General features: G+C 48.1%; 6 protein-coding genes across 6 annotated transcripts; 4 read left to right on the top strand and 2 right to left on the bottom strand.

Annotated features, from left to right (window-relative positions):
* The first annotated feature begins 1,415 nt into the window (after positions 1-1,415).
* L228DRAFT_41244 (hypothetical protein) lies at positions 1,416-2,727 on the top strand. The gene is made up of 2 exons (XM_018336571.1): positions 1,416-1,875; positions 1,982-2,727. The coding sequence occupies exons 1-2, from the start codon at positions 1,668-1,670 to the stop codon at positions 2,311-2,313; spliced, it is 540 nt and encodes a 179-aa protein (XP_018185358.1). The 5' UTR covers positions 1,416-1,667; the 3' UTR covers positions 2,314-2,727.
* Positions 2,728-3,577: 850 nt separating this feature from the next.
* Positions 3,578-4,997, bottom strand: L228DRAFT_41169 (GTP-binding protein-like protein rho2). The gene is made up of 5 exons (XM_018336570.1): positions 4,762-4,997; positions 4,395-4,473; positions 4,328-4,333; positions 4,041-4,232; positions 3,578-3,948 (listed from the first exon to the last, which is right to left on the bottom strand). Exons 1-5 carry the CDS (start codon positions 4,791-4,793, stop codon positions 3,658-3,660), a joined length of 600 nt encoding a protein of 199 aa, XP_018185357.1. The 5' UTR covers positions 4,794-4,997; the 3' UTR covers positions 3,578-3,657.
* Positions 4,998-6,941: 1,944 nt separating this feature from the next.
* On the top strand, positions 6,942-10,901 carry L228DRAFT_271120 (hypothetical protein; the record flags this gene model as incomplete). Its single annotated transcript, XM_018335489.1, has 5 exons — positions 6,942-8,046; positions 8,113-8,381; positions 8,454-10,182; positions 10,247-10,375; positions 10,447-10,901. The coding sequence occupies 5 exons, from the start codon at positions 6,942-6,944 to the stop codon at positions 10,899-10,901; spliced, it is 3,687 nt and encodes a 1,228-aa protein (XP_018185356.1).
* A 1,220-nt stretch (positions 10,902-12,121) lies between these two features.
* On the bottom strand, positions 12,122-13,097 carry L228DRAFT_250890 (hypothetical protein). Its single transcript, XM_018333427.1, has one exon. The coding sequence runs from the start codon at positions 12,708-12,710 to the stop codon at positions 12,279-12,281; it is 432 nt and encodes a 143-aa protein (XP_018185355.1). The 5' UTR covers positions 12,711-13,097; the 3' UTR covers positions 12,122-12,278.
* Positions 13,098-13,422: 325 nt separating this feature from the next.
* Positions 13,423-14,733, top strand: L228DRAFT_285733 (hypothetical protein). The gene is made up of 3 exons (XM_018336371.1): positions 13,423-13,989; positions 14,051-14,373; positions 14,434-14,733. Exons 1-3 carry the CDS (start codon positions 13,596-13,598, stop codon positions 14,638-14,640), a joined length of 924 nt encoding a protein of 307 aa, XP_018185354.1. The 5' UTR covers positions 13,423-13,595; the 3' UTR covers positions 14,641-14,733.
* A 158-nt stretch (positions 14,734-14,891) lies between these two features.
* L228DRAFT_285732 (putative NAD dependent epimerase/dehydratase) lies at positions 14,892-16,505 on the top strand. The gene is made up of 2 exons (XM_018336370.1): positions 14,892-15,872; positions 15,977-16,505. The coding sequence occupies exons 1-2, from the start codon at positions 15,134-15,136 to the stop codon at positions 16,291-16,293; spliced, it is 1,056 nt and encodes a 351-aa protein (XP_018185353.1). The 5' UTR covers positions 14,892-15,133; the 3' UTR covers positions 16,294-16,505.
* The last annotated feature ends 10 nt before the right edge of the window (positions 16,506-16,515 follow it).

Genomic DNA, 16,515 nt, shown 5'->3' with positions numbered 1-16,515 from the left:
TGGGTTTTGGAGAAGAAATATCGACCCTAAACCTGTAGGAAAAGTGGGTAGGGTACAGGGTAGGGTTGGGCTTTTAAGGGTTTGGGCGCAGCCTACTTGAAAATATCGTCATCTGGATCAGTGTTGTCATATCTTCACTCATGCCGACTATTTCGATTTTCGCCTTATATTATATCCCTCGTACCCTGTGGCGCCTTTTATTCATCCTTTTCTTCTCCATTTTGTTCTCTGCCAGCCTGACCTATTTCACTACGGCTCGTCGAATCGAGGTTTTCACCGCGGCAGTGGCTCTCGCATCCGTGCAGGTGGTATTCATTAGCAACAACTACATTACCACATAGGTCTCGGTTTTGGCTTTGTCATTGCGTGCATATTTTGTCTGCATTTCTCGTTGTATCTGGTCATTGTCGGTATGGGTGGGTATCATTTCGAACAAAGATCTATGTCTTGTATGTTGCACGATATCCTTTTCCACATCACTGGCGCACATTGCATTTTCAGTTTCTTTTTTGGTCATCATGGGCAAGTTAAAGTTTTATTTCCAATTCAATCCCATTTCAGCCGAGTTTTCCGATTTAGAAATACCCTGTGTTAAATAAACAACTCGAAATTTCCTGGTAATTCATGAAAAAAACCGTTGATTATTCTAAAGAAAGACCGAGGGTCGGTGGAGTCGTGCTTGGATGAGGTAGTACAGAATGTAGGAAGTGGATGCGCCAGCTTTAGCACCTCGCCCGAAATCTCAAGGGATTACCATTTCTTATAACATGAGAAGCGTCATCTGTCATTGGTTCTACATGAACCAAGTTTTCATTTACTAATGAAACCTTCATATGATGTTGACCAACATGCTCCGTAGTTTTGTCACTGAGCCGTTAGCCCCTGGGGACCGAGGGACTCAGCAGGGACCCCAGCTACGGCTAGCCCGAATAGCCCAACTGTGCTGTTTCCTAGGGCGCGAGTCCCTCTAACTTACTGTAAACCATTCCGCTTTCGTCAAAAACACACCGCCGGAGCCCAAGCAGAATCTCTTCCGTCTCATTAACTTACCCGGCGTTTGAACTTCTCGATCAATTCGATCCCGAATTGATTTCTGCTGGGCCTGGAATCGATCAACGCAAGACCAGAATCCATCACACGACACTCAATTGAGCTCAGTCTGATTGTAGCTCTTGATCCAGCACATTCAACTGCTGGCGAGAACCGTTCTATATCACCAACTCGGATGCACAGTGCAGCGTGACTCGACCTCGCAGCTCCGCAGTCCAGTAAAGGGAACGAACGAAAAGCGCCCGCGCCTCCGTGGACTTTACTCCCGTGAAGACGAACGGATTCGCAAGCGCAGCAGAGTCTTCACTATTACCTAGATTCTGTACCAAGGAGGAGGATTTCCACTCTCCGCAAGCAACACCGAAGAAGCCGAAGTCGATCGAGTCTTGGGCGTTTACGAACAAACCGACATCCGGGATACGAGACGCATATCCTTGAGCAATTGCACCTCATCACCGACGCAAAATACAAAAGGCTTTGTTCCGTAGGATCGTTTTCGAAAAGAAAATCTCTTCGACGACAGAAACACAGCAAAGCGCCCTCCGCAAAAGTTCCATCAAGGCTCTATAAACCTCTCTCACACACACACACACACACACACACACACACACGCTACAATGAACGTCCTTTCGAGTTTCCGGTCACTTTTCCGACCATCTCCCTCAATTACCTCCTCCTCTTCCTCGTCAACAATCTTCTCATCATTATGGAAACCTTCCTCTCCTTCTTCCTCAATTCTGACCCGACACGCCGCGGCGCCCTTTTCAAGCACTCCTCGCGCCATGGCCCGAGACAAGGGCCGTCCTAGGACAGACAAACGGATAAGTACGCAACTATTCTCTATATCCCCTCCTCCTGCTGCTCCTAAATAGCCAATCCTAGGAAAAAGACAAGTTATAACTGACAATTTTCTCTCTTTTCTCCAATCCAGCGCTGATCCGATACCACCTCATGCACCCTATGACTCCGCGCCCATTGCGCTTCTCTCGCCTACGCTCGCTGCGCCACTGGACGATTCACCGTGCCTGGCTCCTGTACCGGCGCCAGCAGCTGCAGGCCAAAGAGCGGTCCCTGGAGCGACAATACAACTCCATGCGCGACGCATGCGAGGAACTGCGCGCCCATTCGGGGCCCGAGGGTGCTCGCCTTTTCCGCGCGTCCCAGTCCAAGAAGGGCATCTGGCAGGGCGTGCCTGTCGAGTATGCCCGTCTGCAGACGGACGGACCGCCGCGGGATGGATTCAATGAGGGATGGACCAGATAAGATACTAAGGGACGAGTTGTTTATTGCTGGAATTTTAGGTTCTGGTTTCTATCTATATCCTAATTTGCGGGAGCCGCGATGCACGCGCAGGGCTGTGAAGGGGGGTCTTTTCTATATGGAAAGAAGATGGAAGCGAAAAGAATAGTGAGCTGAGGGGCGGGGAAAAAAAATAAAGGCGATTTAGCTGGGGAGAAAATCATGGAGCAAGCTGCAAAAGGACCCAATTGGACTGCAGGGCTTTTCCCTTTCTTTTTCTGGATGTGTATATTATTATCTTCTTTTCTTTTACCTTTTTCGTCTTAACGTTTATAAGCATTGCATGTAGATTTACCTTTATGATCTATATATAGCTGGACAATTGCATTTAAAGGGAAATATCTCTGCTAAATTCACATAAGCAAGTCAAGTCGAGTCAAATTCAGAGCGAGAAAGAAATGGTTCGAAATTCATGTTTATTGGTAGAAGGAAAGCTGTATTAGGAAAGAAATAGTCTGAAGAAATAGTCTAGGTCGAGAACAAAAATGTAAAATGAATTAATAACCTAGAAAGTGTTACTAGTAAGACAGATTGACCGTGTTGAAATGTAAAGGAAAGGAGAAAAAGACATAGTCATGTCATGCCAAGCAATGCAATATACGAGATGTGGAACCGATAGATGCATTAGAAGCCATGCCATGCCACGAGTTCAGAGAAAAAGGAAAAGATCAAAACACGCCGCTCACATGGGAAATGACGGCGAATACGAAAAATGAAGATAATTGAAAGACAGATGAAATAAAAAGGAGAGGAAAAAACCACACATTTCCGCCACAATGAAAGAGTAGATCCAAGGAAAATATAAAGCTAAGAGTGCAGCTGCAATTAAGGAAAGGAGATGTATGTGACGTGTGAAGAAAAATAGAAGTTCAAAATATAAAGGAAAGACGACGCGAATGTCTTGAAATTGTCAGAGAACAAATATGCAAAGAATCATTTTTGCAGAACAAAGCAGACATTTATCCATCAGTTCAAAAAAGGAATGCATATAACAATAAAAGGGTGTATCTCTGCCGCATGTGTAACGTGATAAAAATAAAAGTTGACGGACTTTTCCTCCACTCCATCTCTTCGCGCTCTTCCTCATATAATAACGAGAACGAAGGTGTATATGTCGTATGTTCGAGATTGTTTTGCTGTTCCAACATATTCGGCTAGATCGTTTCCCACAGACGCTGATCTGTGCATTACATGCAAGTAGATGATCCATTACCGCGGCTCCCTCCGCCAAAGGCAATTGTGGCGGGAGAAAAGGTTACAAAGTAAAGCTTTTGAGACCAAGCTGCGAAAGGTATTGATGAGCTCGGCTCATAAGATGACGCAGCATCCAGTACTCTCTCCCTTCTCAAAGGTCAATAGCGCTGCTCGAGTGGCCGCTTCGAAAACATCGTCCACGCCTTCTCCAGTCAAGGAGGAGCACTCAAGATATCGTCGGGCGCCGATCTCATGTGCAACATCGTGGGCATCCTTATTCGAAACAAAGCTCAGTGACTTTTTACGCATCTCTTCAACGGCGAGCGGATCTTCGCGAAGATCTTTCTTCAAGCCAACCAAAATAATCGGGACATTTGGGCATCGCTCCGTGGCCTCTTCCACCCACTAATTTTTTTTTCGAACGGTGTCAGTTTCACGTATCTATTCCAAGCATGCCATGAGAGCATGTCGGCGAGTAACGCTCGGTGATTGCCTACCTTGTGTTTGACATTGTCAAGAGAATCCGGTGTGTCAATGGAGAATCCAACAAGAATGACATGTGCCTTTGAATATGCAAGAGGTCGTAAACGCTCGTAATCTTCTTGGCCAGCCGTATCCCATAATGCAAGTTGGACAGACTTGCCGTCCACTCTACAGTCCGTCACGTAATTCTCAAACACTGTCGGAACCTAGGCAGGTGCATTAGTACGACGGTGGGGATAGAGCAGTGATCGGAACTCAGCCTGCGAAAGGCGCGTCTCGAAAAGGACAACGGATGACGTACATAATGCTGCAAAGAGCCCGTTAGCTTTATTAAATGCCGTCTTTGCTGCGACAAGGGGGACACTTACTGTTGGGAAATATCCAAGAGTAAATACGCTGAGTAAACTCGTTTTTCCGCAGGCACCATCTCCAATGATAACCAGTTTCCTGCAAATAAACCCCAGATTAGAATGACTATATTTAAATCCGCCACGTGAGAACAACTGAAAACTATGTATGTTTGCCAGATAATCATCCAAGCCGCGAGGATTCAAGATGTCATTGTACGCTCTTGAACGAAAGAAGGGCATCTTATATGTAGTACTGCTTGCGATAGCGTAATTCGAAGCATCGCAGTTCGTGGTATCCATGGATTTATTCGAGTTCACGCCAGAAAAACAGTAAGGTAAAGTAAATATGCGGCGTAACCGCTATGAAAAGCCCAATCTTACATACCTTCGCATAACATTTTGTCCCGCCTGCGACATTTTGGTTTCCCGCCTATTGGGTTTTCAATTGACCACGTCCTCAGTCGTGGTCTACGACGGCTGCCTACGGCTACCGGCCGATTGCGTTGAGGAGACAGCTGTGTAAATTTAAACAAGCTTGTCGAAGGGAATTATCGTAATTTGGCGTCAGATAACAGCGTCAAAAGGGCGAATGTCGGGGGAGACAAGTGGAAAGCGACCGCCGAGAGACAAGGTACGTAAGTCGAGATTTGGAGGAAAGTATTGTAGAGGAATTCGACAATTGAGGCCCAGAGAGACGTGCGTGCTTTGTATTGAAGTTGCGAGTAAAGGCTTTCGCAACCAAGTCTATGGTAAAATGCAGAATCTCTTAGACCTGAGAGTGTTTTGAAACCGTAGCTGAGGGTCGGCAGGTTGGCCGGTAGGGACGATGGTTGTTCAGTGGGTTGACCGTTTACTCAATTTACTGAGAAAGGGCCCTCCTGGGACTCCGTGGTCCCTTTCTCCGCCGGCGGGTTTTGGGCTGAGTCGTATCGACGCCGCGAAAGTGACCGGGGTGTGGGCTGTGCTAAGCTCCCCTCGCTCTCGTGTCCGAACCTTCGCAGGAAGTACGAAAATGGTGCGTCGGCAAAGCGAAGCAGGTACTAGCTGTCGCCGTTCGAGCCAGAGCGTGAGTTAACCGCCAGGCGGATCGAGGAAATGATCGGCTGCCGGCCTCTGTTCGCTCTGAGCTTTGATAGTTAGTGGACCTCTCGAAATGTTGTTTATTGCTAACGGTTTCTAACCGTGGTCGAAATATTACCACCTATCTGACTTTGTGTGAGAATTCGTAAGTAGTGAGGATAAAAGGAATAATCAAGATTAATAATATCTAGAAAGCGGGGAAGAGCAAATTGGAGGCGCTAGGAGGATGAGGAATTGGGCGAGATAGAAATGGAAATGGAATGGAATGATGGAAACGAAGGTGGTCGAGAAGAGAACAAGTTGGCTGGCGACGGATAATGATATGTGTGTGGTTTGGGGTCTGAGAGTAAGAGCGTAGAACATCGACCAACATCAACTTATTGCCTTCCTGCTACAAGACGGAGTGGGAGTATAGGGCGTCTATCGCGCCAATCCGATCTATAAAGTCGCTAATTATAACTGCAATTTATAACTGTGATTCTGTATATCTATCGCTAACGAGTGAGTGGTTCCTGTATCGCGGTATTATTTCATAACTACTCCGGTACGTTATTTAGGTCAAAGTCAGGAAAATTGCAATGCTCAATCCACAACAGCGAAGCGATGTTTACATTGAACAAAGTTAGATTGGTTGAAAATCATCACGAATATTTACATTAGATGAATACTATTCCTGACAGACAGGGGAATCTCATGTATACATCAAGTAGTTGAATATATAATGAAGCCGCATGACGGTGGCGTATTGGATACGCGGTGATCTTACGGAGTATATTCCGCCACAAACAATCGCGTTTGCAATAATCCGTGAGGTTGCCATGCAGTCTGGGAAACGGTACTTAGCAAGCACACTGATTCAAAGTAATTGGCAGTTTGCTTTTCTGCAGGAGATTTATATTGGAAGATGCAACCAAACATTTAGAGGACAAGTGATCTCGTCGCCACGGAAGACGCTCTGCTGAAAATGATTGGCTCGCTAACATTTCCCAAAGGAGCAGGCATGCCTCTCATCCCGGCCAATGTCTCTGTTGCTCGACCGCCTTCACGTTCACCATCAACCTCCTTCTTCTGCTCATGTCCGCCGCTTTTACCGTCTTCTGACCCTCGAGGATCGATATCTTTGGTCTATAGGCGTAATAAGTAGTATCTCCGCCACACTTTCGTGGTTATCTTACCCTATTCCGTCACCTTTGGCCGCCTAGGGAGCCTTGGTGGTGGACCGAACTGACGAGAACCCTTGAAGAAGCGAGCTGCCCATTTGGAGGGGCATTTGACCATTGTTGCTCAAGCCTTTTGTCCCCACCCGTCGCCGTGAGTAGGATACCACGAGCGTTATCGAGTGTGTCCTTGCGCATGCTTTTACCTCCCGCCGAGGCTGATCCAGAAACGCCGTCTCTCTAGGTTGCCGAACATCGATCGCCAACCGTGATGGTGCAAAACGCGAGAGGTGCCCCGGTCATCAACGGTACCCAACCAAAAATCAACATGACGAATCCTAGGACAACAGGAGCTGAAGCCAGTGGAAACATTGCTGCTTCAACCCGCGATTCAGCTACTGTCTCTGTGAACCGGAAGAAGCAAAAGAGACGTCAGAAGCAAGCGGCTCGCCTTGCCGCCGAGCAGACCTTGAGCAATGGCGATGCGCTCAAGGCCAGTTTCGTTGAAGTTGGACGTGTTCCGTCAAGCCAGACGAGCCGGCAGCAGCACCCAGCCTCTCAGATTCAGCCCCTTCAATCCGAACTTGACGATGGCGGCAGCCAAGGCGACGAAGACCTGGAGGCCACCCACGCGGAAGACATTGACGACTCCGATGATGACGAACCCATCTATCATGACGCCGCGGGGGTAAACGGCGGTGGCTTCCAGACAAGCCATATGCTGGCGAGCGCTGGCAAGCGCTCCAAAAAGAAGAAGAAGAATAAGCGGAGATCGCACTCCGCTGCTGCTCCAGGCAGCGCTACTTCCATATCAACTCCATCCGGCTCTCAAGCGCATTTCCCACCACCGCCACCGCCGTTGCCGCTTGCAGCATCCGCCCTCCGGTCTGCTCACAAGGATCGCATTTGGAATACATCGACACAGGAGGAACGGGAACGGATCAAGGATTTTTGGCTCTCCTTGGGCGAGGATGAACGCCGATCACTTGTCAAAGTAGAGAAGGAAGCCGTTTTACGGAAGATGAAAGAGCAACAGAAGCATTCATGTAGCTGCACTGTCTGTGGCCGTAAGAGGACCGCTATTGAGGAGGAACTGGAAGTTCTTTACGACGCCTACTACGAGGAACTTGAGCAGTACGCCAATCATCAGCAGACCCGCATCGAGGACGGCGGCCCAATGATGCCACCCCCGAGACGGTATGGCCACCCGATTGGGCGCTTACCACCTGACCGATTGCCCCCATTGGTCCACCCGCCGCATTCTTCTCACGGTCGAATACGTGAACTAGGCGATGAGGAAGACGACGAGGAAGCCGAAGAAGATGAATACAGTGACGAAGACGACGAAGAGTACAGTGACGAGGAACCAGAGGAGGAGCCTCGAGGACCCGCCGCCGACTTTTTCAACTTTGGCAACAGCCTAACAGTTCAAGGTCAGGACTGAGAAACAATTCCCCGCGAAGTATCGACCCGCCAACCAATAAACTAACGGCATGCAGGTGGAATCTTAACTGTGGCAGATGATCTGCTGAAAAACGACGGGAAAAAATTCATCGAGATGATGGAACAGCTCGCTGAGCGCCGGATGCAACGGGAAGAGGAAGCACAGTATGCAGCTTCGGCATTGTCTCACTCTTCCATTGGCATGCAGCATTCTCACGCAGGGCATAACCACGGACCTCTCCCTGAAGAGGATGAATATGACGATGAGGATGAAGAGGAATATGACAGCCAAGAAGAGGAAGAGGACTATGATGACGACGAAATGGTACGGAAAAAGACATTTTTTACGGCAAGATCATATCGTCTGCTTGGACTTTGCTAATGTGGCCTGAAATAGGATACGATGACAGAAGAACAGAGAATGGAAGAAGGTCGGCGAATGTTTCAGATCTTCGCGGCTCGCATGTTCGAGCAGAGAGTCCTCACGGCATATCGGGAGAAAGTGGCCCGAGAGCGACAACAGAAGCTCCTCGAAGAATTAGAAGAGGAATCGCGCCTTGATGTTCAACGAGAAGCTAAGAAAGCGCGTGAGGCTCAAAAGAAAAAGGATAAAAAACGACAGCAGAAGCTGGCAAAAGAAGAAGAGCGTACTCGAAAAGAAGCCGAAAAGGCGGCCGAGGAGGCAGCTGCAAAAGCACTCGAGGAGAAACGCCTTGAGGAGCAGCGCCAAAAGAAGGAGGAGCAACGGAAGAAGCGTGAGGCGGAACGAAAATCACAGGAGGAAGAAAAGCAACGCAGGGAGGCGGAAAAGCAAAGACGTTTGCGGGAAGAGCGTGAACGCCAGGTGGAAGCTGAGCGAAAAGCGCGAGAACAAAAAGAGCGAGAAAAGAAAAAACGCGAAGAGGCCAAGAAGGAGCGAGCGGAACGCGAGGCTAAAGAAAAGGAAGCGCGCGCAAAGAAGGACCAAGAGGAACGGGAGCGCAAGGAGAGAGAAGCGAAGGCTAAGGCCGAGCAGGAAGCTCGGGAGAGACTTAGGAGGGAGGAAGAGGAGCATGCCCGTCAATCAGCGCATGCGATATCATCAGCACCTCCTCAACAGGCGCAAAAAAGAGCTTCTCAACCGGGCAACATTCCCCTACCCCCCGGATTGCATCATCCCCATCAGCCTGCCGGCCTGCAATCACCGCATCCTCAAGTTGCCACTCCCGTTGTCCCTAAAGCCTCAACTCCAGTGCGACCACGCCAAATGTCTCAACAAGGATCACACGCCTCATCTCCGAAGTCTACTCAGGGAAATGCAGTTCCCACTCCTGGCACTCCGTCTAGCAATCCTGTTCTCCAACATCAAACTGGTCTTGGACCTATTGGACCTCCTGGAAAGGCAACAACCCAACCTCCACCTTTGCAGCACTCCCAACCGTCATCTCCCATGCCTGTGCTAGGTGCTCCGCCAGGCATTCATCCCCAGCAAGCTCCAGGTTTCCCCAATATTTCACCGCTCGGCCTCGCCGGCTTCCCAGCGAGCCAAGCACCCCTAATGCCCGGTCTTAGTCGAGGACCTCTTGGTCATGATGTACCTTTGTACCCCCATCAACCATCTCCAATTGGTCCGCAATACAGACCGTACATGCCTCCAACTGGGGCAGGAATTCCGCCTGGCGTTAACGGAATGATGAGGATGCCTCAAGGACGTGGTCCGATGGATGCTGCTCATGGTTTACCTCACCAGCTATCAAATATCATTGGCGGTTCAAATGCATCACCAGGATACGGAATGGCGAGAGACGCTATGCCGACCCATTCCCATTCACGAGGGCCATCTGCGTCATTCGATCGTTCCAGCTTCGAAAATCCCCATCCTGCCTTGACAGGTCTTCCAATTGGTCGACCGGCTCCTATCCAGCGACCCTCAAGTGTGGCACCGAACCAGCGAGGTGAAGAAGACAAGCCTATCAAATCCGATATTGACGACCTCAGCAGCGCTTTGGGCAGCAGCGCACTCTTGGACGACAGTGACGAGCCATTCCCAGCAGAACCGGCCGACAATCGGCGAGGAAGTGCCGCGCCCCCTGCTCCTCCGCGGGCGGCTAGTCTCAATTTTGGCTCCTCGCCGTTATTTGCCGAACGTAGGTTTTCTGAGCATTTACCTTCTTGAGATATCTAGAGCTAACAGTTCAATTGCTTTTGTAGCAGGCAAACTTGGAGGTTTCGGTTTTGGCAGCCAGATGGGCGCCCGGCCCCAGTGGGGATGGGGAGCTCCGACCTCTTCATTTGGCACCACTGACTTGCCTGGCGCCGGCCTGTCATCTAGTCTGCCTGGTAAGATTTGCCTTCTCGCTCATGATAATTTTTTTTTTCCCTAAAGCACCAGCTGACATGTCTGAATTAAGGGTCAGGATGGTCGAATCCCTCGGCATTTGGCTTGATGGGCGCACAGCACCGGTCCAGCAATTCACGGCCCGTAACTATTCGTCTAATGACGTGCCAAGCCTGCAAGCAACTTACGGCCAATACCAAAGGTGGAGACGGGTTTCATGATGTCCAGGACGTCCTTGAACAGGTTAACCGGAGCCGACCTGGCCATGAACCTCCCATCCTGATGAAAGACATGCTCGACATATGTGAGACCGAAGGTGACTTGCAAAATGGAGGCGGCTCCTTCATCCTCAAAGATGAAGGACCAGGAGAGGCTGGTAGTGGTGCTCGGCCACGCGTTCGATACGAGGCCGATACAGACTTGCCCTTTGGTGCCCGTCAACGGAGAAGCATAGCTCCTGGCGAAATAGGCAGTCCAATTCCGGGCAATAGCATTCCTGCATTTGGGGCGTCTTCGAGAGCTTTTTAAAAAAAAATTCTGGCACCCGCGTTTTCTTTTCTGGGTTCTTCAAATGGGTCTCTGGGATTTGCTTCAGGTTTGAATTTTTTTTTTGCTTGCTGGCTATCCATGAGACGTGCATAATGGGCTCTTACTCTGGTCTCGCAAGCTCAAGTTTTGTCAGGATTTCTATGACGTTTTCAACAGGAGTCTCTGATTTGAAACCTGTCCTCGATGAATTTCTTCGAACTTGTCTCTTGTTCCGAATTCCCAAAAGGGCTTTGATCTCTTTTAAGAGGTCCTTTCCCTTGTGTTATCTCTTCCTGTTGCCCTTATTTTTTTCCAATTTTCGTTTTCATTTCGCCCTTGTCGATTTATATCAAGGCAGGATCTCTCACGGCATGTTTGTTCGTCACACGCTCTACTGCGTCTGTTGCGCTTATCGCGCAACCATGTTTTTTTCTGCTACAGTACGCTGGTGGTGTGTATTTGCGCGAAACGCGCGGGTAAATTCTAGTTTAGTTCTCGACCATGATTTCTCCTTTGCTCTATCTCGTTTCGGAACCCACGTCGGCGAACTGATTGAATCTGGCTTTTTTTTCCCTACCTTTTTCCATGTTTTCACTTTTCTTTTTGTCAACAAATCTTAGTACCACCACCATAGCGATTACTGTTTCTACTACTATTACCCATTATCAACGTTAACCGATAAACAATGACGACTTATTATGCCATTGTCATGATATCTTACTTTCTTTACCATTGCTTCTGAAGAATGAGACTACCATACGTGGCCTGATAGTCCTCGTGCTTTGCTTGGTTGGCGGAAAGCAAAACCTCCAGGGTACCCTGACTCGATAACGATGGTGAATTATTAAACTGCGCTAGAGGTGCATGTCTCACCTGCCATCTGGCGCTATACCTTATCCATGGTGCTGATCATGTGGTCTGGAGCCTCTTTGTTTCCTTCGTCGTTGCCTTCTAGGCTTCTTCTGTCATACTGAACCCTTAATCAAATTTGAATTAACTATATCATTTTGGGAGGAAAAACAAAAATCAAATATAAGTACAGCATGCCTCTTGGCATCGTAGTGGAAGTTAGGCTCGACGGGAAGTTTTTCTTTACCTGGTTGCAAAGTAAAAGCACTGATATAATTTGTCGCTGGGAGTCAAGCAGTCATTTTGAATGAATATTGAAGGTGATTCGAGTTCTAGTGAAAGACTGCAAGGAAACATTTCCATTGCGCAATGCGGATACATAGATTTTAAAGGAGGTAGAACCGTGGACAATCTAAATACATTTGCAAAAATGTAACTATTGCAGAGATGAGTGAGCCCGCTGCCCTTTCAACTGCTTTGATCCGAGTCAAGCCGCAATGCGAAAATTTGAAAATGCTGCTAAGAGACTCAATATGGCACCGCACGTCCCTCCTTTGCCCACAAACGCTCTGCATCGCTCAAGAAGGGCGGAGGGGCCAATCCATTGATTCTCCACTCTTCTCTGATTCCATTGACAACGCTATACTCCCATTCAAGGCCTCGCTCGTTTAGGAATGGAATGAGAACACGGTCGATTGCCTCGTGGAAACGAACCATACGAACGGGATCTTTATCCAGCTGGACGGCAAGATGCTCAATGCTGAATCTGACAAAATCGTTTCGAGGTTTTCCGGCCACAAAAAATTTGTCTGTCGGCACTTCAACGTAGATAACGTCTACGTAGAAGTCAGGAAGGGTCGCAGGTGGCTTCGAGTAGAGGTCGGTAATGAGCTGGGCTAATTTGGCCTGGTCAGGAGGAGCAATGGCTCCAGTGGCATGGTAAATGCGCCAAAGAGGCATATCGTTGCGGTAAAGCGAGTGAAGAGGACAAGAGATGTTTATAAACTGAGGACGGGTTCTGAATAGAAAATGAAAATTGATTCCGAATTGAAAATCTCTTGAGATGTCTCAAACCCCATACAAAAAGCCGACCCTTTTATAATGCCCTGTGACTCAAAACACTCAACAATTTCCGTCTTTGCAAATGCTGGGGATCACAAACGCATCATTTGGACAACCGGCTGACCGTCACAGGTATTAAACCTTGAATGTGATTGGTGAGATGGCTCTTCCGGTCCTTCTCATCGACCATTGGATTTCATATTATTCAACATCCCGAGTGCACGTCTGTTCGGTGCAAGGACAAACTTCCTGTGCTGTTGAAAATAATCCCAACAATCCTTTCTTTTAATGAAGATGAAACAGCCATTGATTCTTCGCTTGGCAAATTCAACCTGCGTTCTAGTATTAGTACTATGATTTTACTTTAAATCATCTAAGCTCTTTGCGGAGAGAATCTATCACGATTACTGGTTCGACGATGTTGAAACGGGTTGATTACCGTCACTATACACAACCTCGGTCAAACGTTTTGCCATGGATTACTAACCCAGACCGATCCAACAGGGAACCTTTCCTGAAATGGAAGGATCAAGTCTTGGCAAATGCATAGCTTAACTTTATATTTTTAGCTTCGTTGCTAGGAAGAATGTTGGTCATCACCAGAAGAGATCGCCGTTGCCTTGGTTCTTCTTCGCTAGATCAAAAATTAGAAATCCAGAGTTCAAAGCATTGGAAGATTAACCCACCATCCCGATGGTCTGGGATCTTGGGCCGAGGCTTTTTTCGCATGATGTTAAACATCCCTGAAGCCCACTCGAGACACTACCATGCTGAGGACGAACGATGTCGTCGATTAATTTCAATAAAATACAGTTTGTCAACGGATTTCAACCGGGTGGTTCTGCCGCGACTGGGAAGCTGCAGCAGCATATCATCTCTTCCCATAGAGCGCGCACAGCACATGCCAGAGCGAGGCTCCGTCGGACTCGAGATTATCACGCGGCCAAGGCCCGTCAGCTGAGGCTACCGGTTCAAAAGGAGGGTGCTACAGAGAATGACCAGGGTGGGGAGGACGTAACCTCGACCTCCTCTATGGAACCTGATGCCGCGATCTCAGATGCAGAACTCTTAGGCGTTCTGTCGAGCTCCACAAGCCCGCTTTTGGTGAATCGACTTGACGCACACGAGACTTTTCCGGCCCCTGTCAAGCCTTTTGAATACCCTTTGTTTCACCATTGTAAGTTTTCAACATTGGGATTATTGTGACACCGGGGTGTTCTAATGCTCACTTGCTTGAGATGTGAAAATGGTCATTCCCGCCTCGATTACCCACTGCAAAAAACTCAGTAAGCAAAGAAGTTACGCAGAAAGAATGTGTACGGAATGGGTCCGCCTCGCCCTTATGAATGAAGGCTTTCTCAGCGGTATCCTGCTTGTTGCAAGTCGTCATCTTTCTATGATCTATCATTACAACCAAATTAAGAGCCGTGAGCTCACCCAGCTCGCACTCCAGTATAAGGTGACCTGTGTAGGGAGCTTGAACCTGTCCATCACTGCAAATCATTCGTCAAAATTCAGCGACTCAACAATCGCCCAGGTTATAGTATTAACATTGGATGAGGTGGGACTCATCTGTATATATATATATTGAATCCTTTCCCATAGCTGACAAATGCTATAGATAGCTCTGGGTGATCTACTCATGGCTAGAAACCATATGCGCGGCGCAATCAGGATGGTAGAGCTCAATGGCGGGCCTGCGACCCTTGGGCTTGATGGTTTTCTTGAGCTTGTCTTCCACGACTTCGTCAGTGAATTAGGAATGCTGCCTGGTTTGCCGGATCAAGCTCCATCCGCTCCATGCGGCGGTGCATTTCATGGTCTCTAAACTTCGTTATATGCTTAATTTTCTGTCACTTTTGGGCGATTTGAGTGGCTAAGCTCTTCATAAAATAATATATTTCTGTCTATTATATCCGGCATGAAAACGAAAAGCAAAACGCCATGCGTCAAACCTGGGGACTTGTCACCAGCGAATATTCTCTAGATATTGTTGCATGTATGATCTTCGGTATTGACACCCCTGCATTTAGTCTCACTTTTCGCCAAGAAGTGATCCTTCCTTTTTTGGAAGAATCATCCACCACCAGATTGGAGCACAAGCTTGATTTGTCAGATGCAGAGGAAACAGGTTGACGGTTGTATTGACCGAGATGGATTATAAATCACACAATGTCTTCAATCTGGGGATCTATAAATCTTGGCTCATTTCCGGGCAATGAGTTTGAGCATTCATTAGCAACTTCATCAGTATTCAGGAACATAAACAGCCCGAGCCTCAGATATCTTTCAAAATATTTTCATTTCTTACATTTTCAACCATGCCTGGATCAACCAAGATAGCTATCCCCGAGGGATCTCGTGTCCTTGTCACTGGCGTCAATGGCTTCGTGGCCTCCCATGTAGCCAGCCAGCTGTTGGCGCGCGGCTTCAAGGTACGAGGTACCGTCAGGGACCTGGAGAGGACATCCTGGGTCATCAACGATACTTTCAAGACTTACGCAGAACGCGGTGACTTTGAGGTTGTCGAAATTCAAGACTTCACCGCCGATGGCGTTTACGACAATGCCGTGAAGGGAGTGTCGGCGATTGCCCATGTGGCATCCGTTGTCACCTTCGCACCGGACCCGGAAACTGTCATTCCTCAGACCGTAGCGGCCACCGTCCGAATTATGGAGGCAGCCCTCAAGGAGCCATCAGTGAAGGCTTTCGTTTATACCAGCTCAATCGCAGCCGTCACCATGTCCGTGCCTGGGAACACAACACATGTCGACCGGAACACGTGGAATGACAAAGCCACCCAGCTTGCTTGGTCTCCTCCACCGCCTCCTCATGATCAGAACACACAAGGCAGCATGGTCTACATGGCAAGCAAAGTCGCGGCGGAGAAGGCTGTATGGAAGTTTGTCGAGGAAAAGGCCCCACACTTTAGGGTCAACTCTGTCTGCCCTTCTATGATTATGGGTGAACCACTCAACAACACCCATCTTGAGTCGGTGGGGGCCTGGCTCAGGTATCTATGGGATGGAAATGTATCAAACATTGCACGTTTCCCGGCTAGTAAGTATATCTTTTGGTCCCTCTGCTATGTACTCCCATTTTGAGAAGTGGTGTGGAAAGTGTTCGCTGTTCTATGATTGAAACTAACGGGATCCTGGAAATAGCCTTTCATATCGATGTCAAGGACGTTGCCTTGCTGCATGTTGCTGCCATTTTAGATCCAACAGTCAAAAACGAGCGCCTCCAGGCTTGGGCAGAAAACTGCAACTGGAACGACATACTTGCAATCATGCGCAGGTTGTACCCCCAGCATCACTTTGTCGAAGATTTCCCAGACGCGACAAAACTTAGCATCACCACCGATTTCACGCTGCCTTTGTCCTTGCTGAAAAAATGGGGAGACCAGGCTGGTTGGAGGACACTGGAGCAAACTGTCCCAGATAACGTCAATCCACTTGCGGAACGGGAGCTAAAGGCCTGATATTAGCTCCAGTTCCCTTTTGTTTTTATTTTATTTTATTTTTTTTGAATTTTTTTTCTAACAATGTCAATGTCAATGTCTACTATATTCATGTTCTAGTAATATACAAAATGTACAAATGTGAAAATTCTCCTAGTAAATATGGTGGTGGTTGTTAGTTGTTAAGGCATGCAGGTTAGTTTTAGGAAACAACTCGCACTTTGAAGGATGAAACATCCTGCC

This window comes from Xylona heveae, assembly GCF_001619985.1.
Source record: "Xylona heveae TC161 unplaced genomic scaffold L228scaffold_12, whole genome shotgun sequence".
NCBI lineage: Eukaryota > Fungi > Ascomycota > Xylonomycetes > Xylonales > Xylonaceae > Xylona > Xylona heveae.
Note: the sequence above shows the minus strand (reverse complement) of the source record. Positions and strands in the feature narration are given on the sequence as shown.